This window comes from Eptatretus burgeri, chromosome 13 (assembly GCF_056783735.1).
Source record: "Eptatretus burgeri isolate ZD-2024b chromosome 13, Ebu_testis_v1, whole genome shotgun sequence".
NCBI lineage: Eukaryota > Metazoa > Chordata > Myxini > Myxiniformes > Myxinidae > Eptatretus > Eptatretus burgeri.
This window is the reverse complement of record NC_140973.1, coordinates 21,726,121-21,752,344: the sequence shown is the minus strand read 5'-3', so window position 1 is coordinate 21,752,344 and position 26,224 is coordinate 21,726,121. Positions and strand designations below refer to the sequence as shown.

The following is a 26,224-nucleotide window of genomic DNA, read 5'->3' as shown; positions in this document are numbered from 1 at the left end:
TGCTATCGCTTGCCAAAGTCAGCCGTTCCTTATCACACGTTTTGTTGGACACTTACTTGGATGCTTAAGCCAGTTGACGAGTGCTCCACAATAAACTTTCAGCTCTTCTCTGAGCCTCATCTATGTCTACAAAATATATATATATATATATATATATATATATATATATTGTCCCTAAAAAAATGACATCATTTCGTAGTCTAATAACATAGCTAATTCTTGCACAAATGATCTCAAATTTTAACAAAATGTGTAAAAACCAACTAAGTTGAATGTTTAATTCTTATCTCAATGAGAATCTACCAGGAAGATGGATTGGGCGTGCCAGTGATAATGACAATGTGCTGTTGAAATGGCCACCACGTTCACCTGACTTGGCACCTTGTGATTTTTTTCTATGGGGCGATGTGAAAGGATTGGTCTATATCCCCCCTCTTCCTACAAGCCTAGAGGAACTTAAGCAGAGAATCACTGAGGCACTGGAGAATGTTACGCAAGACATGCTGCAGCGTGTTTGGTAGGAGCTGGACCACCGACTTGACGTGTGTCGTGTCACAGGCGGTGCGCATATTGAACATTTGTGAAGTTTTGAGAAAACGGTTATAAAATCTACATCCCTCTGAATCTCTTGTTCGAATTTTGATAAATAAATCTTTTATTGTTCAACATGAAGCCTATTTACTTTCGTTTGTCTGGGACATGTAGTTACTTAGATATTCAAGTTTCAAATGATGTCATTTTTTTTGGGACACGCTGTATATATATACATATATATATATACATATCTATATATACGGTATATATATATATATATATATATATATATATATATATATATATATATATATATATATATATATACATATACATATATATTGGTAACTGACATGCTCTTGCAAGTGCTGGGGTGTGTTCCAATCCCAGTTGGCTTGTAGAGTGCTCGCCAAATGGCTTAAGCACTCAAGCAAGCACTCCAACGAAACGGTTGATAAGGAACAGCTGGCTTGGCAAGCGATAGCAAGCTAATTGGTAATGGAACACCTTAACATGGAAAAAAAAATTCCCAATGGGGTAAAAAGGCAATAATACACAGGAATTCCTCCGGATTGTTTGGAGTCGAGCCGAAAGCAACATCGGCTAAGCGAATGGAAAAATAATACGGGGTCCTCTTTTTTTGGGGGGCCTTCTTTGGGTGGAAATAACACGGAGTCGTCTTTTTCGGGCAGTTTGGCAATAAAATACCCCCCCCCCCCCACACCCGCCAAAAAAAAAGAATCTTCATCCGCCCGCCTCTGGGGTCAGCATGGCAGGCAAAGAATCGAATAGGAAATTCATTGTCTGAAACACTCAAACATCATGCAATTCACATAAAGGTTGGTATTACATCAGTTGTAAGACGTTTATCCAGGTGTGCCCATCGAGTCATGTTTGGCCTGGTGGGATACCATTTGTGCACAGCTTGATGATGTATTTTACCTCCTCTTTGAATCAGGTCTCCTGGGACGGCGTGCAAACCAAACTTGTGTCGACGCAGGCTCGCGGCACGATTCCACAAAAGGCTCTGGTAGCTGTGCACGTACATGAGACGCGTATTCCGTGAAATCTGAACATGCCGACACACCCCAAAACGCATAAATGACATTTCAACTCCATCACCAGCTACTGAATAATCTCTGAACCAAGGGACATAATTGTAGGAACCGTATCAGGACAGCCAGCTTGTGTTAATATTTCAACCATGCATGGCAATTGCTACTATGACCTTCCTCTTCTTCTTCTTCTTCTTCTTTCGGCTGCTCCCTTTAGGGGTCGCCACAGCGGATCATCCATATGATCCGCATAGTGATTTGGCTTAGTTCTTACGCCGGATGCCCTTCCTGACGCAACCCTGGTCGCCTCTTACGACACAGGGATATGGTACACCTATTCTAACCAAGGCATACACCGGGCCCAGTACACTGGTACTCACTTCGCCGACCTCAGAAGGATGACAGGCTGAGTCAACCTCCTGGTGTGTATTAATTCAAGCGGTCAACGGGGCTTGAACTCAGGACCTTTTGGATCCCAAGCCGCTACCCTAACCACTACTCCAACACCAGGCTGCTACTATGACCTACCATCCCCGCCAATAATACCAATCAACCCCTTCTTAGACTGTGTCGACTTCTGAGAATGGGCCAACATTTTAATCTCTGCTGCTAAAAAAAAACAGTGTTAGAGGGCCAGGGAGGATGTCATACAAAAAGGAAAGTTCATTCAATGCTACCGATGAGAAGGCTGCAGGACCAGGCTTGCCATGATGGATCAGGCCAAGCAACAACTGAGCTTCCACTCCACGCTGGTCAGGAAGCTCCTTCAATGCAGCCCGAGAGTCCTTGGTTCGGGTCCACACCTCACGGCAGCGAACGGTGTGTGTTCTTTCCGCTAAAGTCACGATCGGGACAAGCAGCCAAACTTAAAAATTGGAACCTTGAGATTAAAACAAATAATCCGAATTTTCTATATTTTATTTATGATACGGTATAACTAGCATTGGAAAACATTTCTCTTCGCCCATTTTGAGAGAACAATGTACAATGTGAGACCAAAGATAAGTGTGGCTTGGAGCCAATGGATTATATTTATTACCCATGTGAAAGTTTTTGACATTACACCACCCACCTCCACCTCCCACCATACCAAAGATCCCCCTCTCCCTCTTTGAATCAGCAACAAACTCCCACCCATTTCCACCCCTACCTTTCCTCCACCTCCACTCCCATATATTTTTCAATTTTCTCCCTTTCCCTCCATTCCAACATAACCCCTTTCCTCCACCAAGTACATCCAATATACATGTCCAATGGAGTGGAGGACTTTGTCCGATGGAGATCGGGGGAGTGCTCATCACACTCCACATGTTTGGATATATATATATATATATATATATATATATATATATATATATATATATATATATATATATATATATATATATATATATATATATATATATATATATATATATATATATATATATATATATATATATATATATATATATATATATATATATATACAGTTGGGAGAACAAGTATTTGATACACTGCCGATTTTGCAGGTTTCCCCACTTACAAAGCACGTAGAGGTCTAATTTTTATCATAGGTACACTTCAACTGTGAAAGACGGAATCTAAAACAAAAATCCTGAAAATCACATTGCATGATTTTAAAATAATTAATTTGCATTTTATTGCATGAAATAAGTATTTGATACATCAGAAAAACAGAACTTAATATTTGGTACAGAAACCTTTGTTTGCAATTACAGAGATCAGATGTTTCCTATAGTTCTTAACCAGGTTTGCACAGACTGCAGCAGGGATTTTGGCTCACTCCTCCATATAGATCTTCTCCAGATCCTTCAGGTTTCGGGGCTGTCGCTGGGCAACACAGACTTTCAGCTCCCTCCAAAGATTTTCTATTGGGTTCAGGTCTGGAGACTGGCGAGGCCACTCCAGGACCTTGAGATGCTTCTTACGGAACCACTCCTTAGTTTCCCCGGCTGTGTGTTTCGGGTCGTTGTCATGCTGGAAGACCCAGCCACGCCCCATCTTCAATGCTCTTGTTGAGGGAAGGAGGTTGTTGGCCAAGATCTTGCGATACATGGCCCCATCCATCCTCCCCTCAATGCGGTGCAGTTGTCCTTCTCTCCTTTGCAGAAAAGCATCTCCAAAGAATGATGTTTCCACCTCCATGATTCACGGTTGGGATGGTGTTCTTGGGGTTCTACTCATCCTTCTTCTTCCTCCAAACACGGCGAGTGGAGTTTAAACCAAAAAGCTCTATTTTGGTCTCATCAGACCACATGATCTTCTCCCATTCCTCCTCTGGATCATCCAGATGGTCATTGGCAAACTTCAGACGGGCCTGGACATGCGCTGGCGTGAGCAGAGGGACCTTGCGTGCGCTGCAGGATTTTAATCCATGACGGCGTAGTGTGTTACTTATGGTTTTCTTTGATACTGTGGTCCCAGCTCTCTTCAGGTCATTGACCAGGTCCTGCCGTGTAGTTCTGAGCTGATCCCTCACCTTTCTCATGATCATTGAGGCTCCACGAGGTGAGGTCTTGCATGGAGCCCCAGACCGAGGGAGATTGACTGTTATCTTGAACTTCTTCCATTTTCTAATAATTTTGCCAGCAGTTGTTGCCTTCTCACCAAGCTGCTTGCCTATTGTCCTGTAGCCCATCCCAGCCTTGTGCAAGTCTACAATTTTGTCTCTGATGTCCTTCCACAGCTCTCTGGTCTTGCCCATTGTGGAGAGGTTGGAGTCTGATTGATTGAGTGTGGACAGCTGTCTTTTATGCAGATAACGAGTTCAAACAGGTGCAGTTAATACAGGTAATGAGTGGAGAATAGAAGGGCTTCTTATAGACAAAACTAACAGGTCTGTGAGAGCCGGAATTCTTACTGGTTGGTCGGTGATCAAATACTTATTTCATGCAATAAAATGCAAATTAATTATTTAAAAATCATACAATGTGATTTTCAGGATTTTTGTTTTAGATTCCGTCTTTCACAGTTGAAGTGTACCTATGATAAAAATTACACACCTCTACGTGCTTTGTAAGTGGGAAAACCTGCAAAATCGGCAGTGTATCAAATACTTGTTCTCCCCACTGTATATATTTTATATATTAGGTCGTCGAAATAGGTGACCCTTATTGTCAGTAATTCTGTCTGTTTGTTTGGATGTTTGTTTGGATGTTTGTTCATTTGTCATCAGCATAATTGGTAGCAAACGTGGGCCAATTTTGACCAAACTCGGGTGGTAGGTACATCTTATGACCTAGTGCTTTGGAAATTGTGATGGTTGCTCAGGACACTTTGGTTCCCTAGCAACAGCCGAAAAACCTTCAAAATCGGTACCATTCACGCGAAATCAATTCCGAAAACCATTATCCCACATAGGCTTATGAAATTTGGCATGCATCATCTACAGGTGATGCTCTACCAAATATACTCCATCTTTTGTGATATATGGAATAGTTTACCCGCAGTGCCCCCTACAAATGGGGTATGCCCGAAAATTGGCGAAAATTGAAGACCCCCTAGCGACCAGGTGAGTGCATCGATCCGAATGAAACTTTGCAGGTTCATAGCACGCAATGAGTGCTACAACTTTGCCTCAGGACATATTGACCGATATTGCTTCGGTCAGGGGTCAAAGGTCAATTAGTGCAAAAATCGATAATATGCGAGAGCTGGAGGTGCCTTCGTGCCAAATGCTACTCCTTGGGTTATGGTCAGATGGTCATGAAAATTCACACTAATCATCTAGAATGCATCGTGCACAAACGATCGAGCCGGATTTTCGATTTATATCTTTGTTCACCCACAGCACCCCCTCTCACTTTGGGGATTTCCGATATCAAACCGCATTTTCGGTACTTTTCAAATTGATACCGAGTTGTTATCAGAAGATGGAACTCGATGAGATTTGGTATGCATAATCTTAAGGTGATTCTCTATCCACTATTTGACATCCATTTTGTTCTATATCTTATAGTTTCCAAATGGCAACCCTCTCAACTTGAGTGTCCGAGGGCCTTTGAGCATTCCCGCTGAAAATTCAAATACACTAGCTCCAAGACGGTTGAACCGAATCGAATGAATCTTTACATGCTTATAGACCGTAATGAGTACTACAACTTTGCTTGTTTGCATAATGACCAATCTCGAGTAGTTCAGGGGTCAAAGGTCAATAAGTGCATTTTTCGGGCGAAATTACCATTCAAGGCACCCTTGCTCCTACACGGATTAACCGATACGAATGAAAGTTCAGAGGTAGATAGTACTCATTGAGTACTACAACTTTACTTCAGGACATATTGACCTATCTCGGCTCGGTCAGGGGTCAAAGGTCAATGAGTGCATTGTTCGGGCAAAATGACCATTCAAAGCCCCCTTGCTCATACACGGGTTAACCGATTGATTGCAATTTCATAAGTACTTAGTACTAGATTAACTCAGATCAGGGGTCAAAGGTCATCGGATGCTCGGCGACCCATGGCCGCCTACCGGCTTGTGAATATAATATATATATATATATATATATATATATATATATATATATATATATATATATATATATATTGTTACGGCTGTGGAAATTCGCATTACACCATAAAGAGCCCTCCGGTGAGATATCTCCATAGGTGCATGTGTGGTTAGCCCAAACCCGTTGTATAGAGGGAATTTATGTGATCCATTCGGGCTGCGATCCTCCAGTTAGTCATTTTTCTTTCTCTATCTTTGATTTCAAACGAATAAAAACTGCTAAGGATGCTGGTGGGCTTTTCCCGCCATTCTTCCCCGCGCTTGGTGTGAGGGAAGGGAGGAAGGGCGGCTCGCCGCGGATTGGTGTTTGGACAGCGTGAGGCGGTCGGGGTGAGGGAACGCCCCTTTTCAAGAACCCTCTCGAAGGAGGGTGGAGCCGAAAACGGGGCGGAGTGAAGGGCGGAGCCCCGTGATATAAAAGTCGGACACGGGCGGGGCGCGTTCTCTCCCTCTTCCTGCTCTCTCCCTCTTCCTGCTCTCTCCCTCTTGCTCTCGCTCTCTCCCTGACTCGTGAAACTCGCCTCCGTCTGAGTCGTTGTTGGGTCATCGCTGAGCTGTGTCATCGTGATTGAGTGTCTCTGCATCGGTGTGGAGCTCATTGAGCTCGCGGAGCCCGAGGAGCTCGTTGAAGTCAAGCTGTGTCGTCGTCGAGTCTGGTCGAGTCGGCAGTGGAGACGGAGCTCGGAGTGGAGGTCATGGGAGGAGGACTCGACGGTCGCACCAAGGGAAGTCCTTTCTTTTCTTTGGGTTTGTGTAAATGACTGTGGGTGGCGCCTGTCATTAAAGTGGTGTTGTTTCAGTGTTGCCATGTGTCGGGTTTAGTCGGGACATCTCTTTTGCCTGTGATTGTGTATACGTGCCATTTCTTTCTTTGCTTTCTATGTGCATTTTTCTTTTGCTGTGGATACGTGCGTGCGTGCGTGCGTGCGTGCGTGCGTGCGTGCGTGCGTGTAAACGTGCTTGTGTGAACTTGTTCCCCGTTTCGCTGCGTCCTTTCCTTTGTTTGACTCTCCATCTTGCATCACGTAAGGGGTTCGTAGTGGGTTCAACATCCCGGTAATTAATCGGAACCGTCGAGACCGACGATAACACCGCTCGGTTATCACTAGCACGGAACGGACCGCTTAAGCGATTCGTGTCCGGAGTCAGCCTGTGGCTTGGTACGATCGCCCGGTCGGCCACTCGCGCAGGTACTTAGGTAGATCGAATTTGGCGAGCAACCCTATCCTGCGCGGGTGGGCAATTGGCACGATCGTGGTGAGGTTAAACCCCCACCCGTGACTAGCTCCCGGCGTTGTTCCGAGAGGGTCACGACTGAATTGTCCGTCGGGTGGGCGAGGCGGCCGCCATTCGAGTCGAGCGGCCGATTGCATGCCGGCGGGCGCGAATTCACAACAATATATATATATATATATATATATATATATATATATATATATATATATATATATATATATATATATATATATATATATATATATATATATATATATATATATATATATACATATGTTAGCGTGGTATGCTTACACATTGTAAGCAATAATGAACCGTGCTTCCCCATTGTCTCGGGTCGCTCACTTGCATTTATTTATATTTTCATTTATGGACGCTTTCTGATGGTTTTGTAATTCTTCCCGGTGTATCGGCTTCGAGGTCCATCGGCACATAAATTTATCGTGCTTCCCCATTGTCTCAGGCCTCTCACCTGCATTTATTACTTACGAAATCTTAATATTTCGTAAGTATATTGATGACTTCCGCCCTCTGTTTGTGTGTGTTTGTTTGTAGGCACGATAACTCTAGAACGGAAGAAGCTACCAATGTCAAATTACACCACGTGATTCAGGAGGGTGATGGCTCGCGGTGATTAGATTTTTGTCAAAATCGGTCAAAGGTCAAGGTCACAGTGAGGTCAAACATAATTCCGTAAATTCATGTGGAGAAATGGAGTATTTTTGCTTCGCTCGATATTACGAGTTCGTTTTAACTTCAATTCTAATTTTGTCTTCGGTTTTTGCGATCGCTTAGGACGCTTAAAACTCGGTTGTCGAAATTCTGGTAAAAATCGGATGTTTTGGAGACGTTTTAAGATTGTATAAAAAATATTTCACTCGCTGCGTCACGGGTCGTCACGTGGTGCAGCGAGCTCGAGCAGAGGCATCGTTGATCACGTAAAGGGTTTCCGTGTGCGCGCTGACGGTGTTTTCGATAAAGATGGTGTTTAAAAGTCTTTTTTTCCCAACAAAGGTTTTCATCGCATGCCTGACTCGCTAAGCCGTCGGATTATGTAAATATTGTTGGTGGATGGCCGAATATTACGGTTTTGTGACTTTGATAAAATAATATTAAATAATTGCGTTGAGAAATGGAGATTTTTGCTTCGGTCGACGTTACGATTTTTGATGGTTAGGTACAGAATCATCGTAGAAACTTCTGGTTTGCGTCGCTACCTTCTCGAGAGACAGCTTTCATTAGACAAGGCCAGAGGTCAAGTTGACGATTTCGTAAGTACCATTTATTTCTATGACTGATTCTTTTATTGTTTTACCCATTTTTTTGTTTTAATTTATTTATATTTTCATTCATGGACGCTTTCTGACGGTTCTGTGATTTTTCCCGGTGTATCGGCTTCGATGTTTGCCAGCATGCAAAATTTCAACTTTCTATGTCACCCATAAGGTACGATGTTTAAAATCAGTCAGTCAGTGAGGAATTATAATGTGCTTTATATATTTGATACCATAAGTCAACTGGCTCAGTTATTTTGTGAAAAACACAGAACAGCCAACTGCCTAATGCAGTGGTGGTTCTGTGTTTTAGCCATGTCCACTGCTATGTTAGCGGCAACTCCATAGCGGTGTTAGTTGCATCAGGTGGTAGCTGCTCTGCTCTAATCAGAGCATCAGTCACAGCTCACATGGTTTTAGAAGCATTTTTTGGCATGATTGGCAGCCCACCCCCTGAGGAAAGCAATCAATCTATAGACAAGTTTCTGGCTCCCTGACCATCATCAGTGCGGAGTAGATTCCCCCAGAGAGAGAGATGACATGCCATCCAGTGAGGAAATGCCGTATACACTCCCAGCAGGTCTTAACTAAAATGTTGACCATGAATCCCTGTCCCAAAACAGCACTTGGTGCAGGGATCCTGACAAATAGGAGGTGTGCCTCCCATACATGACCCTGGTTAAATGATTTAGAATTTAGGGAGAATCCTCTCTGTGTTGATCCTGGCCAGGGAGCCAGAAACAAATCCATGGATTGATTCTTTTCCCAAATCAGCTGACATGCTGTGGTTAGCAGTGTAGCAATTCATAATGCATTAGGTAGTGAGTGGTTTCATGTTTTTCAAACAGCGTAACTTCGATAGTTCGCTCATTTAATGTTGATATTTTTCATCCCAGCTGCAATCAAGTTATTATTATGTGGTAATGGATATCTAAGCAGTGTGCAAGTGTAGCAGTCACCCCTGCAGCAAGCGCTTGTGTTGCACAGAGGTTTCTCGTCACTATTCCATTTATCGGAACTCGAGGTGCGTTCTTGGTTGATATCTCCGTATGCCGGTTTCAAAAAGTGAAATTGAACCCTCACATGTCTTGAAGTAGCCATCATCGTGTGTGTGTGTGTGTGTGTGTGTGTGTGTGTGTGTGTGTGTGTGTGTGTGTGTGTGTGTGTGTGTGTGTGTGTGTGTGTGTGTGTGTGTGTGTGTGTGTGTGTGTGTGTGTGTACAAGTAGAGGTACAATCGAAGTACACCGCCCCCACGCCAAATAAATAAGGAACAAATCCTCGAGCGCGCAACATTGCCGCTGCATGTGGAGACGGAATTTGGAGGGAGCGTTGTGCAATAATTGATTGATTAATTGCATAATTAAAATAAACAAATAATAATCGTAAAACAATTAATTTCTTCATCAATTGGCGAATAGCATAACAAAATCTCTCTGACTCTGGAAAATCCTCTTTATCTCTTTGCTGATGACTCCGCCCTCTGCCGGACCATCTCTCATCCCTCAACCGGCAAGCAGCAGCTTCTTTGCTCACTACAGATCTGGGTAAAAATCACAAACTGGTCCAACACGTGGAACATGTCTTTCAATCCAGACTATTCTCACACTCTCACTATGTCTCTCCGAAAGGACCGTTTAGAAACCCCCCCCCCCCATCCACTTTCTCAACAATCCTCTGGAAGAAGTCCTTTCTTTCAAGCTTCTGGATCTCACTATCTGCCTTGACCTTTCCTGGGAAAGCCACATTTCAAACCTCGCCTCCAAAGCCAGTCGCCGACTGGGAATCCTCCGTCGTGCAGTCATTCCTCTGCTCACCTGAGCTCCTGATCACATACAAAGCTTCCGTCTACAGCCTGATGGAGTACTGCTCTCCCCTCTGGGCTGGTGCTCCTGCCTCCCACCTTTCTCGGCTTCACGCTGTGGAAACAAAGGCATTTCGGATCATTGGCATCTCCCACAATGAGGCTGAGTCTTTGGGCCTCTCACTCTCTCACCACAGGCAGGTCGGTGGTCTTTCTGTCTTCTACCATCTTCTCTCCAGCCTCGCCCCCCCTGCTCTCTCTGTGATTTGTCCCCCCCCCATATTTCCGCAGGGCGCTCAAGGTCCACCAAAAACCCCCTTCTGGTAAAACTACCAAAATCACGAATCACTGCTCACCTTCACTCTTTCATTCCTCTTTTGTCCCCACCTTTGGAATAAACTCCCTCACTCTATTCAATCATATTCTTCCGTCCAGGCCTTCAAAACAGCTGTTCACCACCAACTCTTATCATCCCCCATCCAAATCCTCGATCTTTTCTACCCCCGATAATCCACCCAAGCCCACCTTCTTCAAATTCCCTGCTTTCCTTCCTAAAAGTCCTTGTAATGTCCATCTTGTATTTCCCATGTTCCCCACCCCACCCCTCTCCCTTCCACAGATCTCCTAATGTCTCTGTTCCTCACTGTTTTGTCCTTCCCTCTCCCGCCCCTCTTGTCTCATACCCCCTTGCTGTGCATTGTGTATTCGCTCTCATACGAGCCTCGACAAGGTATACATTAAAAAACCAAAAAAAAACCAACAACCTCATCCGAATCTGCAACTTTTTGAAAATTAAGTAATTCATCGAAAAATGAATGAATTTATTGATTCATCAATAAATCACAAAGACACTTTCGAGCCAAATTACTTCTTCACCGTCATGTCCAAATATCAGCTTCCTAGCTCAAAAGGTGCCCGAGATATTGCCCAGATGACAATGAAAATAAATAAGTAATTATTAATTAATAAAATCGAAATAATAAAGTAATCAATTAAGTGGACAATCAAAAAAACAAAAAAAAACTGTTTTTGCCGAAGCACATCATCACTTTTGTCCCTACATTTCATATTCCTAGCTCAAAGGATGGCTAGTTTATCGCCCGGAGAAACAATAAAACAAACAAGAAAACAAAAACAGAGTAAAAACTGAGTACTCCCTTCTTTCGGTGCCTGGCGATGACGTCATGCATCGCCTGGATATGGAAATGGGAAGGAGCGGTGTACAAAAATATGTCACCCATCACATGTGTGTATTTTACAAGTGCAATACGTCACTTATAACATGTATGTAAATAATATGTATAATATGTGCACGTACAATCACAATCGTGTATGTGTAAATCACGATTCATGTATGTGTGTGCACGTGTGTACGCACTGCTGCCACCGGTCGTCATTTCCACTTGTGAGTCCCTCAGACTTAATGAAGCCTTTCCCTGTCCTGAAGCATCCATCTTCACCCCAACAAGGAACCATGACTCATGGACCAAGCTGTCTCCTTATCCGTGCTCCATTTCTCCTTTCGTCACCAACGTAGATCCGCACGACCTCCGGGATATGCCCGGGTAAGGTGTGTGTGTGTGTGTGTGTGTGTGTGTGTGTGTGTGTGTGTGTGTGTGTGTGTGTGTGTGTGTGTGTGTGTGTGTGTGTGTGTGTGTGTGTGTGTGTGTGCGTGCTTACATACAGTGAAGACACCACAATCTTTATCTCAGCTCGTAGTTTAAATATCAGAACACGATTCAGATTGCAAAAGTCACAATGGAAGTGATGCATGCATGACTCAGCCACATTGTACGCAAGTAAGGAATTGTCAATAACCAACTGAGTGCTTCACTTGACCCTCAATTTGAAAATGCAACTCATTAAGTAAAGCTGCGCTAAAGCAAAGCAAATAAATCGAGCAACAAAGATCAAGGGGTGGCAGTGCTTACTCTCACCTCCTGGGCGAGATTTGAGGACCAAGTCCACCGCTTCATCCCACTGGTCTCGAAGGATAGCTCTGTTGTGGATTTATTTATTTAAATAAAAGAGCATGGTTGGAGGGGAGGTGGTGGAATATGGAAACAAAGGAGATATAATTATTTTCTTATGATCATAATACCACATCCAGAAGAACAAATAATATATTGCAGATTTTATTTCTCAACCAGATAATGAAAAACAGGTTATGCCAGACGTTCATTCAGCAATACATCAATCATGTCCTTTTTCAGGTAGGCATTCCTTAAAATTGCATCAGTTCAACTCTTTCTTGGCGCTCAGAAACCTCTGCCTTGAAGTTGTCATCAAAATAGGCCGCTGCAACAAACCTGAATATGAAGAGTGCCGAGTATTGTTACGTGGAAGGGGTGTCCATAGCTATAATGTTTAAGAATAGTATGGACCATGTAATTGAGTAGGTTATATTTACTCTTGCATCAAGGAAACTGTCAGAGGCAAGTCATCTTGTCAACCGTGCACTGAGGATGCAGTGAGCATCCTTTCAGGCAGAATTGGTAAAGAATGTTGTGCAAAACCTCCTGTAACAGGCAAGGCCAATTGAGGACATGTAGCATTTAACAAAAAAGGCTCAAAGGAACACGCAAAGCACATTGTGCTTGTAAATGGCATTGCACAGGTGATTTGGCCAGATGACTATAGGCCATGGTGGCAAAGTGAGCTGCAGAGCCCTGGAGAGGGGCAGGATGGCCAAAAAGGCAGCGCTTCCCACTAGAAGCGGGTGGCCAATGAGAGGGACCTGCCATGCAAGAGGACGGTCCCAGAGGTCGAAAGAGCCGGAACCGCACATGCACTCTCTCCCCTTTGTTTCGTCGCCCCAACAGGAAAGACCTTTTTTGCATCCACCATCATTGTTCCTCAGTGCTCATGATCACCAAATGCCATCCTGCATGACCTGAGCCTGCTCAAGCCACCATCGTGGTGGACCCAGAGACCAACTTGCACCCGTCAGGAGATCTCGCCTTCCCCTTTTTCTCGTGAGAGTCCCGTATTTCGTGCCATTAGTTGGGGTTAGGCCATATTTTTCCTGAATAAAAGAATGCATGTCAGATCATCCCTGTTTGTGTCTGTTGACCGCGAGATGTGTTCCATTATACATCGAGTTTCTTGTCTCCCCTTATCAGGTCAGGTATGGGAGCATGTACCAGAACAGCGCGTCACTGCGTCCACTTTCCGCCGGTACTCCAGGGGCCTCCGTCTGGCCATCCCCCAGGCAGATGCAAGGCCCATCCCCATCTCCTTGAGATGATGGTCAACCTGCTGCAACCACGAGGCACGTGGTCGGCCCATTGGCCTCCTCCACTCATGAGACTCCCTCGCTGAGAGAATCTGGTGAGCAGGATCAGCGTCAGGAAAACGAGCCACATGTCCATACAGCCGCAACTGACGCTCACGGACTATGCAGGTAACAAATCTCATCCGAGTCTCTCTCAGCAACCGCTCGTTGGACACAAAATCCGACCAGCGATAGCCAAGGATTCTCCGAAGAGACCTGGTACCAAAGGAATTAAGTCTCCGTCTCAGATCCTTGGTCAGAGTCCAAGTCTCGCATCCATACAGCAAGACTGGAAGTACCAAGGACCTGAAGACTCAGACTTTCATCCTCCCGCACTGGTACCGGCAGCGCCACACCCCATGATCCAGTGAATCCATGACTCCCCAGGCCCGACCCAGACGTCTATTGACCTCTGACTCACAGCCAGCAGAGACATGAATATCACTGCCGAGGTAAGTGAATCTCTCCACGACATCAAAATCCAAACCACAAACAGGCATAGACAGGACAGCAGCATCCAAGATGTCACCGAAAGCCTGGATCTTAGTTGTGACCCAAGAAACCCGTAATCCCAGTGGCTCAGACTCCTCATTCAGCACCTCGAGGGCCCCCAAAAGGAAATCTAAAGTCTCCGCAAAGATGACTGCATCATCTGCAAAATCAAGGTCCGAGATCTTGACATTCCCAAACGATGCACCGCAGCTTGATCTCTCCGACATCCTCCCTAAAATCCAGTCCATACAAGTGCTGAAAAGTGTGGGGGCCAGTACACACCCCTGACGAACTCCAGTAACAACTGGAAATTAGTCAGAGATGGTACCACCACACTTCACAGCACTCTCAGTACCAGAGTAGAGTTCAGACATCAGATCGATCAGTGTTGGTGGCACCCCACGAAGACCAATAACACTGAACAAAAATTTTTTTTACTGGAGATGTGTAAAGTGATTTAGACTAATTTTGGTACGCTGATTTCAAAAATCATAACCGTTTTGCTGTATCACGTCAGGATTTTCAGTAACAGAAATATTCCCATTGCCTAGAAGTCAGGATTTCAATGAAATTTACAAAAATTCATTTATTCATTTATTTCATCATGAATGCTTCAAAATTATAGAAATTACAGAAAAACTCCACTAGAATGTAATTAAAAATGCTTTAGGCATTTGGCTTTGCGTTTGTGCTGCTCTGTGTCAGTTTCACGATGCAGGAACCAGCAGAAATCGCCCATCATGTTCGGGTTGTGCCGCCCTTGGTAACGCGTCTCCATGAGTGAAATCTCTTGGTGGAATCGCTCGCCGTGCTCGTCCGAGACTGCTCCCAAGTTGTCAGGGAAGAAGTTCAGGTGCTGGTGTAGGAAATGGATTTTCAGGGACATCCTGGAGCCAAGTTTCCTGAAGGACTCCAGCAGCTGCTGCACTATTTCTTCATAGTTGTCCGCGCGCTCGTTCCCCAATAAGTTGTCCGTCACAGCTTTGAAGCTCCTCCACGCTGCCAGCTCTTTGGGGTTTAGAGTTGTCGGAAAAGTTTCGTCCTTCATAATCTGTCAGATTTGCGGTCCAACAAAGACACCAGCCTTGATCTTGGCCTCCGACAAGGTGTTGACAAACTTTTCCTTGAGGTATAAAAACCCACGCCCATTCAGATCCATTGCCCGTACAAAACTTTTCATCAAGCCGAGCTTTATGTGGAGTGGTGGAAGGAAAACCTTGGCTGGGTCGACAAGGGCGACATGCTTCACGTTGTGTCGACCAGGTACATGCTCTTTTCGCTCTTCCCAATCTTTCTTCGTCCAGTGATTCTTGTCGTCTCTGCTATCCCAGAGACAAAGGAAGCACATGTATTTCGTGTAGCCTGACTGCAGCCCTAACAACAGCGCCACCACTTTCAAGTCTCCGCAGATGTGCCAGTTGAAGTCATTGTACTTGATGGAATCAAGCAGCTGCCGCATAGTCTCATAGGTCTCTGTCATGCCGAACGCGTGAGCCAGTGGGACTGATGGGTTCTCGTTGCCATTGTGGAGCAAAACAGCCTTCAAGCTGTTCTTCCCCGAGTCGATGAAGAGGCGCCAGTCTGCAGGATCGTGATCACACCCAAGTTCTTTCAACAGACCGTTGATGTCACTGCAGAATGTCATCGTGTCTTCCATCTCAAAGAACTCAGCCATGTCTCTGTGACGTGCTCTGAACAAGGATATCTTGGTGTTAGGTTCAAGTAGATTCCACTGCTGCAGCCTTGATCCAAGCAGCTCTGCCTTCGCCTTTGACAGCGAGAGATCTCTTACAAGATCATTTAAGTCTCCCTGGTTCAGAAGGTGTGATTCGTGAGTGTCGGGTTCAAAAGGTTCATCATCACCATCCTCTTCACCACTGCTTACAGCTATGTTCTGATCAGCTGGAGGTGTTGGAACGGGGTTCTCGTCATCATGAGGCACAGGTTTACGAGCAGAGACGCAGTCAGCGTACTTGATGTGACCTTTATTCATCTTGTTGAAGCCGGCGATGCTTGTGCAGCAGAAATAACAATCATCATGATGATTCTGCGGCTCACGCCATATCATGGGCACCGCAAATGGCATGCTCGCGCGCTTGCCCACCAACCACTGAGTCAAGGTTGTGTGACAGCTTGTGCAGCAGATGTGTGGTGCCCAGCTCTGTTCTTGGTCCCCCACCTTACACCCGAAGTAGTGAAAGTAGGCGGCCTTCATTTTCACTGCTGTAGATATACTTCGCTGTTGATCTTTTTTGGTATACCGACCACAGACATAACAGAAGTTGTCAGGATGATTGGTACAGGAACGCCTACTCATCTTTATCTGAAAGAAAGAAATATAACACAAGTTAACAACAATTGTACGAAATAGACATGTTAAAGACATATGTAAATTTCATTGAAATCCTGACTTCTAGGCAATGGGAATATTTCTGTTCCTGAAAATCCTGACGTGATACAGCAAAACGGTTATGATTTTTGAAATCAGCGTACCCAAATTAGTCTTAATCACTTTACACATCTCCAGTAAAAAAAATTTTTTGAAATTTGTTGTTCAGTGTAATCCTCCAGAGGACATCCCGATTCACTGAATCGAACGCTTTACAGAGATCAACATAGGCTGCAAGCAGCCCCTGCCGAAACTCTCGTCTGCGTTCGGTGAGGACACGAAGAGCAAGGACACGGTCAATTGTTGACCTCTTTGGTGTAAAGCCTGACTGCTCTGGATGCTGGTGCTCAAGCAGATGGTGGCGAACCCTATCAATAATTATCCGAGCAAAGACCTTGCCCGGCACTGAGAGCAGCGTCACCCCTCGGTAGTTGTTGCAGTCTTGGCGATCACCCTTCCCTTTCCAGAGAGGAACAACAAGGCCCCTCTTCCAATCAGTTGGGATGATGCCTCTGTTCCAGGCAGAGCACAAAACTGCATGCAACGACATGAGTGCAGCATTTCCACCAGCCTTGAGAAGTTCAGCATGGATGCCACAGATCCCTGGAGCTTTGCCCCATTTCAACTGGTTCACCATAGCCCGTGTTTCCACAAGCGAAGGTGGACCACAGTCGATTATAGGGTCAGCAACATGGATTGTAACGCCCTTGACGTCCAACTCAACAGCTGGGGGATCAGCCTGGTAAAACCGCTCAAAGTATCGGGCCCAGCGGGCCTTCACTTCAGACTCCTCTGTCAAGAGCCTACTACTCTCTGCTCTAACTGCAGTGCTCCGAGGGATGGGCTTGGATGAACGCAATGCACGAATTCCCCTGTAAGCAGAACGAGAATCACCTGTCCACAGGTGATGCTCTACCCCCTCACAGATTTCTCGCACATAGGCCTCCTTGTCCACCCTCAGTGCACGTACAGTTTTACGCCTCAGCTCCCTGAACAGCTCAGCTCTGCCATTCAGCCTGGTCAATGGTATCCAGTGTCCCTTGAGACAAAATTCTTCTTTGCCCTGCGGTGAGTTCCAAGACATCCACCGGCAACATCAAGGACGGTGGTCTTGAAGGCACTCCACAACTCTTCAGGACCCCCCAAAGCACCCAGGACCCCCAAGTGTCCACTCAGCCTGTTCGCAATCTCCTCAGCTACTCTCTCATCCCTGAGCTTGCCAATATCCAGCCGAGACTGGGATGGTACCATTCTCCAGGATTTAAGGTGCAGCTTTAGAGTTGCTACAACAAGCCTGTGGTCAGTATTGAGGAACTGAGCACTCCGGTAGACCCTGCAGTTCTGGATCATCCTCCAACGACCGTCACTGAGGACATGGTCAATCTCCTTTGCCACACCGCCAGCGATAGAATACCAAGTCCAGCGAGGAGCTTGTGGGCGCTGAAACCATGAACCAGCCACCCTAAGTCCATGACTTCTTGCAAAGTCAAGGAACTTAGTGCTATTCTGGTTCATAGTTCCTGACCCATGGGGACCAACACACACCTCATAACCATCCCTATCAGTTCTAGTCGATGCATTGAAATCCCCCAAGACTAGAAGTGTATCTCGTCTGGGGCACTGATCAACCACAGACTCTAGCGTGGCGTAGAATGCATCCTTCACGGTGAGATCACTCGCCTCAGTCGGAGCATAAACAGAGACCAGGGAAATGACACCTAAGGAGTGACGAATCCTTAATCTCATAATACGCTCGTTGACCGGTGTTACCTCAATTATCATTGGGGTCAGCTTATTGGACACAGCTACAGCAACTCCTTGGGTATGGTAACCATCAGAGCGACCAGACCAATAGTAGGTGTAACCACCCACCATTATCTCGCCGCAATCCGGTCTCCGAACCTCAGAGAGAGCTGCAATCCCGATGTCCAAACGCTTGAGCTCAGATGATAACAGAGACAGGTGATCATCCTCCTCTTTGGGATAGGACATTCCAGGCACCCACCCGAAGGGACCGCCTCAGGTTAACCCAAGGAGACCGCCGTCTGGTGGACGACACCTCAGCACCACTCCGACACACTCTCCCGCAATCTGACCCAGGGATGTTACCCCGTGGTTCCCCTCCTATCATCAAAGATTGGGGGTCCCGAAGGCTTTGCCCCAATCCCGTCATCCGGTGAGCTGCCCTGAGAAGGGAAGCTGCACAGGAGGTACTCCCACGGAGTGGGTTTTCAGATTTTTTTGCGTTTTTGTGTTTTGCGGAATGAAGGGTTTTACGGTGGCCGGAGTGCAAATCCACCAACCTCCTAATAAAAAAGTAACCCAACTGCAGGAGGACGTCCGCAGACACAGTTGGGCACTAGGTATGGATGGCCGTTGGCTCACAAGGAGCTCCTCCGCCCTTTGACAGGTTTTGTTTTTAATCCTGCTGGGTATCCATATCCAAACACCCTCCTCACCAGAAAACCTGGTGGGGGAGACGGTTTAGTCGCCGACAACCCGACCATGGAACAGGTTAGTTCAGGTTTACATGGTTCCTGTAGCAGGTCACAGATCTAACCTGACCTGACACCCTTATCCCATATTCTTTTTAAAATAACCATTTTCCCGCATTTTGCGTACGGACACCACCATTTTCGACTTCATTTCAATGAATCTTGGAGGAAAGCGAATTGTTAAATGAACGCAGTAATAGTAAGAAAACAGTCGCTTTTAGCATCGTTTTGGCATCTGCCTTTGGCCTTCGACCCCCATCTCAGGGCAGTCTGTGTTAACGGACCCCTCTGACGCGACAATATTTTGCACATACTGCAGCATTTGCTCCACACAGCCACAGCCCATTTCTTCGTCTCGAAATGGTTATCAGGCTGTCTGTATCCTCAGGCTCAATCATCCACAGGCTAATTTTGAAAGCAGTTGCATAATCCAGCCCAGACTGCCTTCAAAATTATCCTCGACTGCAAACGTTTGGCCATTCTTACAATGGAAAAGAAGAAAAAAATTGTCCTGTTGTCACTGCATGAGAGAAGATCAAGTGGCAAAGACTGGGGCTTTGCTTCTCGGAACTATATATAATCATTGCACCAAATAAAATTGGAATATTATTATTTTGCAATGCTGATTATCGTATAGTATGGAATTATGCATGGTGTACAATTTGTGCAATCATTGTCTGTTTGGTCTCCCACCTGATTCAAGAACATCATCACAATGTATATTATGCAGGTGGTTCAATGGTCCATGTGTACTTTTATTGTCGGGGTTTAACGAGGATAGAAAACATCATGGTTTTGGATGGGGGATGATCTGAGATGGTGGTGAACAGCTGTGTGAAGAGAATGTGTTAGTTGGTTCCACAGGTGGGAAAAAGGAGGAACGGATGAACAGAGAGACCAATGAACTCTCTACAATGGGAAAGTGATAGGCCCATAGACTCAGCTTCAACTGTGGATATTCCAATGGACTTGAAGGCTGAGGTTTCCATGGCATTAAACTGATCAAGGTGTGAGGCAGAAGAGCCAGCCCAGAGAGGAGAGTAGTACTCCATCAACCTGCGGCCAAAGGCCTTGTAGGTAAATAGGAGTTCAGGTGTGCCAAGGAAGGAATTTGTATGATGGAGGATGCACAGTTGGCAACTGGCTTTGGAGGCCATCTTGGAAATGTGATCTGCCCAGGAAGCAACAAGGTTGATGGTCAGGCCCAAAAGTTTGCGTGCCTTAACTGCTTCAAGTGGTTTGTTTCAGAAGTAGATGGGAGGGTTTGCCAGATGATCATTTCGTAGAGAGAGTGTGTGTGTGTGTGTGTGTGTGTGTGTGTGTGTGCGAGTGTGTGTGTGTGTGTGAGTGTGTGTGTGTGTGTGTGTGTGTGTGTGTGTGTGTGTGTGTGCGTGCGTGGGTGTGTGTGGGTGTGTGTGTGTGTGTGTGTGTGTGTGTGTGTGGGTGTGTGTGTGTGTGTGTGTGTGTGTGTATGTGTGTGTGTGTGTGTGAGATTTGTCAGGGTTGAAAGATGTATTCCAAGTGTTGGACCATTTCCTGAGTCTATCAAGGTCTACAGAGAGGGAAGAGGCTGCTGCCTGCCTGTCTCAAGGATAAGAGACGATACGGCTCAGGGTAGAATCATCAGCAAATACATAAGCAGGATATTCCAAGGAATCAGAATGATCATTGATGAAGGTGAGGAACTAACAAAAACTGTGCCAAAGACACTGCCTTGGGGAACCCCAGCTTTAACAGGAAGAGGAGACGACACCATTAAGAGCGACACACTGACTACAGGAGTGGAGGAAGTCAGTAAGCCATGAGAGGTGGTGGTCTTCAATGCCATAAGCAGCCAGTTTGGAGATCAAAGCGGGATGTTAGACTGTATCAAATGCTCGAGATATGTTCAGAGAGACGGCCCTGATCCCATGCCTGAAATTAAGGGCTGTAATCCATTGCTGGGAGAGTCGAAAGCAGCATTTCCAGGGTAGAATGACCGGTTCTAAACTCAAACTTTCCTATCTAGGCTTGTCAAAGAATCGAAGTTGAGATTTGCCAGAAATCTCTCCACCTTATGAGGGGAGAAAGACACAGCATCCAGGAGCAGTTGGGTACGTATATGGAGTGAGGTGTTGCGTACACAAGATTTGGAGGCAAACACAGAATTAAGGCATTCAGTCTTCTCACGAGCAGTCAGCTGTGGTGTAATTTCAAGTCAGGGAAGGGATGGAGGGGAAGGATACACCAGAGACAGACTTTACAAGGTGCCAACAGGTCTTTGAAGGAAACAGGTTTGAGAGTTCATGCTTGAGGTTGGCAATATGTTTTTTACTTCTCGCTTTCCTGAGTGTACACTTGTTGCGAGCTGTCGAATGATCTGAAGTTAAATTCGGTTGGATTTGAACTCCAGGAGAGAAGGTAAGTTGTTTGAAGGCAACTGCCTCACCACACGATTCTGTGTACCAGATGCAAGAGGATGGGTGTGATAACTGCAGAAGAGATTGGATAAATCTGTACATAAGAAAAGGCAAGCTTATGTGGAAGGATTCCAGGGCAGCATTAGTATCAGGAGAGGTGGAAATGAAGGACCAGTCTTGACATGAGAGAGCAGCTTACAGTCCCTGACAGTCAACATGAGTGAACTGCCAGACTCTGTTGTGCTGAGTCAGCTATCTGACAACAGCCAGAGGGATGATGACTCTCACAAGTACATGATCAGATGAACCCCAATGGAGCAGAAGAGAAACAGGAACCATTCAAGGGAAAATTTGTCATTACAAAGTCTATAAAGCAGGATTTGCCAATAGGAGAAGTCCAGTTCGGAAAGTTCACAGATTGAGTCGGTCCCGGGAGTCACAGAAATCCTTTGCTGAAGTGTCATAGCTGGTGAGAGAGGGGTACCAACATCCAGCCAATTGGCATGTTGACAATTGAAATTGCCACATATGAGTGGTTAAAAGTTGGTCCATGTTGGTCGAAAGAGATGTAAATGGAGACCTCCCTGTTAGGAGGACGGTACACCACACATACAAAGAAGAAGTGGTTTCAGAGGGGAAAGCTCAGCCAAAAGGTACTCCCAGGGGTTGATTTCCAATCATCAATTTGGTTTCAGACCAGGTCACTCAACCCTGGATATGCTGCTTCTGCTCTCCCATCAATGGATGGAGGTCCTCAATGCCAGACAGGAAATCCGAGCCGTATCCCTGGACATATCACGTGCTTTTGACACAGTCTGGCACCCTGCCCTACTCACCAAACTCTCTTCCCATGGTATTCAAGGCCATCTCCACTCATGGCTCGCAGACTTCCTCTCCTGTCGCAGTCAACGTGTGGCCCTAAATGGAGTTCTTTCATCCCCTCTTCCTGTGCAGGCTGGAGTTCCTCAAGGTAGCGTTCTGGGCCCTGTTCTTTTTCTGGTTTTCATCAATGATCTCTCGGACTCTGGAAAATCCTCTATTTCTCTTTGCCGACGACTCCACCCTCTGCCGTACCATCTGTCATCCCTCAGACCGGCAAGCAGCAGCTTATTCGCTCTCTGCAGATCTGGATAAAATCACAAACTGGTCCAACACGTGGAACATGTCTTTCAATCCAGACAAATCTCACACTCTCACGATGTCTCTTCGAAAGGACCGTTTACAAAACCCCCCCATCCACTTTCTCAACAATCCTCTGGAAGAAGTCTTTTCTTTCAAGCTTCTAGGTCTCACTATCTGCCATGACCTTTCCTGTGAAAGTCACATTTCCAACCTCGCCTCAAAAGCCAGTCGCCGACTGGGAATCCTCCGTCGTGCTAAGTCCTTCCTCGACCCTCTTGAGCTCCTGACCACTTACAAAGCTTTTGTCCGTGGCCTGATGGAGTACTGCTCTCCCCTCTGGGCTGGTGCTCCTGCCTCCCACCTTTCTCGGCTTCACGCTGTCGAAACCAGGGCATTTAAGATCATTGGCATCTCCCGCAATGAAGCTGAGTCTTTGGGCCTCTCACTCAATCACCGCAGGTTCAGGTCAGGTATGGGAGCATGTGCCAGAACAGCGCGTCGCTGCGTCCACTTTCCGCCAGTACTCCAGGGGCCTCCGTCTGGCCATCCCCCAGGCAGATGCCAGGCCCATCCCCATCTCCTTGAGATGATGGTCAACCTGCTGCAACCATGAGGCACGTGGTCGGCCCACTGGCCTCCTCCACTCGAGACTCCCTCGCTGAGAGAATCTGGTGAGCAGGATCAGCATCAGGAAAACGAGCCACATGTCCATACAGCCGCAGCTGACGCTCACGGACTATGCAGGTAACAAATCTCATCCGAGTCTCTCTCAGCAACCGCTCGTTGGACACAAAATTCGACCAGCGATAGCCAAGGATTCTCCGAAGAGACCTGGTACCAAAGGAATTAAGTCTCCGTCTCAGATCCTTGGTCAAAGTCCAAGTCTCGCACCCATAGAGCAAGACTGGAAGTACCAAGGACCTGAAGACTCGGACTTTCGTCCTCCCGCACAGGTACCGGCAGCGCCACACCCCATGATCCAGTGAATCCATGACTCCCCAGGCCCAACCCAGACGTCTATTGACCTCCGGCTCACAACCTGCGGAGACATGAATATCACTGCCAAGGTAAGTGAATCTATCCACGACCTCAACATCCTCACCACAAACAGACACAGACAGGACAGCAGCATCCAAGATGTCACCGAAAGCCTGGATCTTTGTTTTGACCCAAGAAATCCGTAATCCCAACGGCTCCGACTCCTCATTCAGCACCTCGAGGGCCCCCAAGAGGATGTCTAAAGTCTCCGCAAAGATGACTGCATCATCTGCAAAATCAAGGTCCGAGATCTTGACATTGCCAAACGATGCACCGCAACTTGATCTCTCCGACATCCTCCTAAAAATCCAGTCCATACAAGTGCTGAAAAGTGTGGGGGCAAGTACACATCCCTGACGAACTCCAGTAACAACTGGAAATAAGTCAGAGGCGGTACCACCACACTTCACAGCACTCTCAGTACCAGAGTAGAGTTCAGACATCAGATCGATCAGTTTCGGTGGCACCCCGCGAAGACCAAGAATCCTCCAGAGGACATCCCGATTCACTGAATCGAACGCTTTACAGAGATCAACATAGGCTGCAAGCAGCCCCTGCCGAAACTCTCGTCTGCGTTCAGTGAGGACACGAAGAGCAAGGATACGGTCAATCGTTGACCTCTTTGGTGTAAAGCCTGACTGCTCTGGACGCTGGTGCTCAAGCAGATGGTGGCGAACCCTATCAAGAATTATCCGTGCAAAGACCTTGCCCGGCACTGAGAGCAGCGTCACCCCTCGGTAGTTGTTGCAGTCTTGGCGATCACCCTTCCCTTTCCAGAGAGGGACAACAAGGCCCCTCTTCCAGTCAGTTGGGATGATGCCTGTGTTCCAGGCAGAGCACAAAACTGCATGCAACGACGCGAGTGCAGCATTTCCACCAGCCTTGAGAAGTTCAGCATGGATGCCACAGATCCCTGGAGCTTTGCCCCATTTCAACTGGTTCACCGCAGCCCGTGTTTCCACAAGCGATGGTGGACCACAGTTGATTCGAGGGTCAGCAACAGGGATTGTAACACCCTTGACGTCCAACTCGACAGCTGGGGGATCAGCCTGGTACAACCGCTCAAAGTAACCGGCCCAGCGGGCCTTCACTTCAGACTCCTCTGTCAAGAGCCTACCACTCTCTGCTCGAACTGCAGTGCTCCGAGGGATGGGCTTGGATGAACGTAATGCGCGAATTCCCCTGTAAGCGGGACGAGAATCACCTGTCCACAGGTGATGCTCTACCCCCTCACAGATTCCTCGCACATAGGCCTCCTTGTCCACCCTCAGTGCACGTACAGTTTTACGCCTCAGCTCCCTGAACAGCTCAGCTCTGCCATTCAGCCTGGCCCTGCGACTCTGGTCAATGGTATCCAGTGTCCCTTGAGAGACAAAATTCTTCTTTGCCCTGCGGTGAACTCCAAGGCATCCACTGGCAACATCAAGGACGGTGGTCTTGAAGGTGCTCCACAACTCTTCAGGACCCCCCAAAGCACTCAGACCCCCCAAGTGTCCACTCAGCCTGTTCGCAAACTCCTCAGCTACTCTCTCATCCCTGAGCTTGGCAACATCCAGCCTAGGCTGGGATGGTACCATTCTCCAGGATTTAAGGTGCAGCTTTAGGGTTGCTACAACAAGCCTGTGGTCAGTATTGAGGAACTGAGCACTCCGGTAGACCCTGCAGTTCTGGATCATCCTCCAACGACCGTCAATGAGGACATGGTCAATCTCCTTTGCCACACCGCCAGCGTTGGAATACCAAGTCCAGCGATGAGCTTGCGGGCGCTGAAACCATGAACCAGCCACCCTAAGTCCATGACTTCTTGCAAAGTCAAGGAACTTAGTGCTATTCTGGTTCATAGTTCCTGACCCATGGGGACCAACACACACCTCATAACCATCCCTATCAGTTCCAGTCGATGCATTGAAATCCCCCAAGACGAGAAGTGTATCTCGTCTGGGGCACTGATCAACCACAGACTCGAGTGTGGCGTAGAATGCATCCTTCACGGTAAGATCACTCGCCTCAGTCGGAGCATAAATAGAGACCAGGGAAATGACACCTAAGGAGTGACGAATCCTTAATCTCATAATACGCTCGTTGACCGGTGTTACCTCAATTATCATTGGGGTCAGCTTATTGGACACAGCTACAGCAACTCCTTGGGTATGGTAACCATCAGAGCGACCAGACCAATAGTAGGTGTAACCACCCACCATTATCTCGCCGCAATCCGGTCTCCGAACCTCAGAGAGAGCTGCAATCCCGATGTCCAAACGCTTGAGCTCAGATGATAACAGAGACAGGTGATCATCCTCTCTTAGGGATAGGACATTCCAGGCACCCACCCGAAGGGACCGCCTCAGGTTAACCCAAGGAGACCGCCGTCTGGTGGACGACACCTCACCGCAGGTTGGTCGGTGGTCTTTCTGTCTTCTACCGACTCCTCTTCAGCCTTGCCCCCCCCCCTGCTCTCTCTGCGATTTGTCCCCACCACATTTCCACAGGGCGCTCAAGGTCCGCCAACAACCCCCTTCTGGTAAAACTACCAAAATCACAAATCACTGCTCATCTTCACTCTTTCATTCCTCTTTTTTCCCGCCTTTGGAATAAACTTCCT

The 26,224-nt window shown here is 46.7% G+C and overlaps 1 protein-coding gene across 4 annotated transcripts in view; it reads right to left on the bottom strand.

The window, feature by feature from the left end:
* LOC147014040 (pseudouridylate synthase 7 homolog) overlaps nucleotides 1-26,224 on the bottom strand; it is a 62,940-nt gene that overhangs the window by 19,751 nt on the left and 16,965 nt on the right. For all 4 annotated transcript variants that reach the window (XM_085851612.1, XM_085851616.1, XM_085851613.1 and 1 more), the window contains 3 exons: nucleotides 12,351-12,412; nucleotides 2,267-2,424; nucleotides 1,477-1,603 (listed from right to left, as the gene is read on the bottom strand). In XM_085851612.1, the coding sequence (XP_085707738.1) occupies nucleotides 1,477-1,603; nucleotides 2,267-2,424; nucleotides 12,351-12,412 (347 nt within the window). The remainder of the gene's footprint in view (nucleotides 1-1,476; nucleotides 1,604-2,266; nucleotides 2,425-12,350; nucleotides 12,413-26,224) is intronic.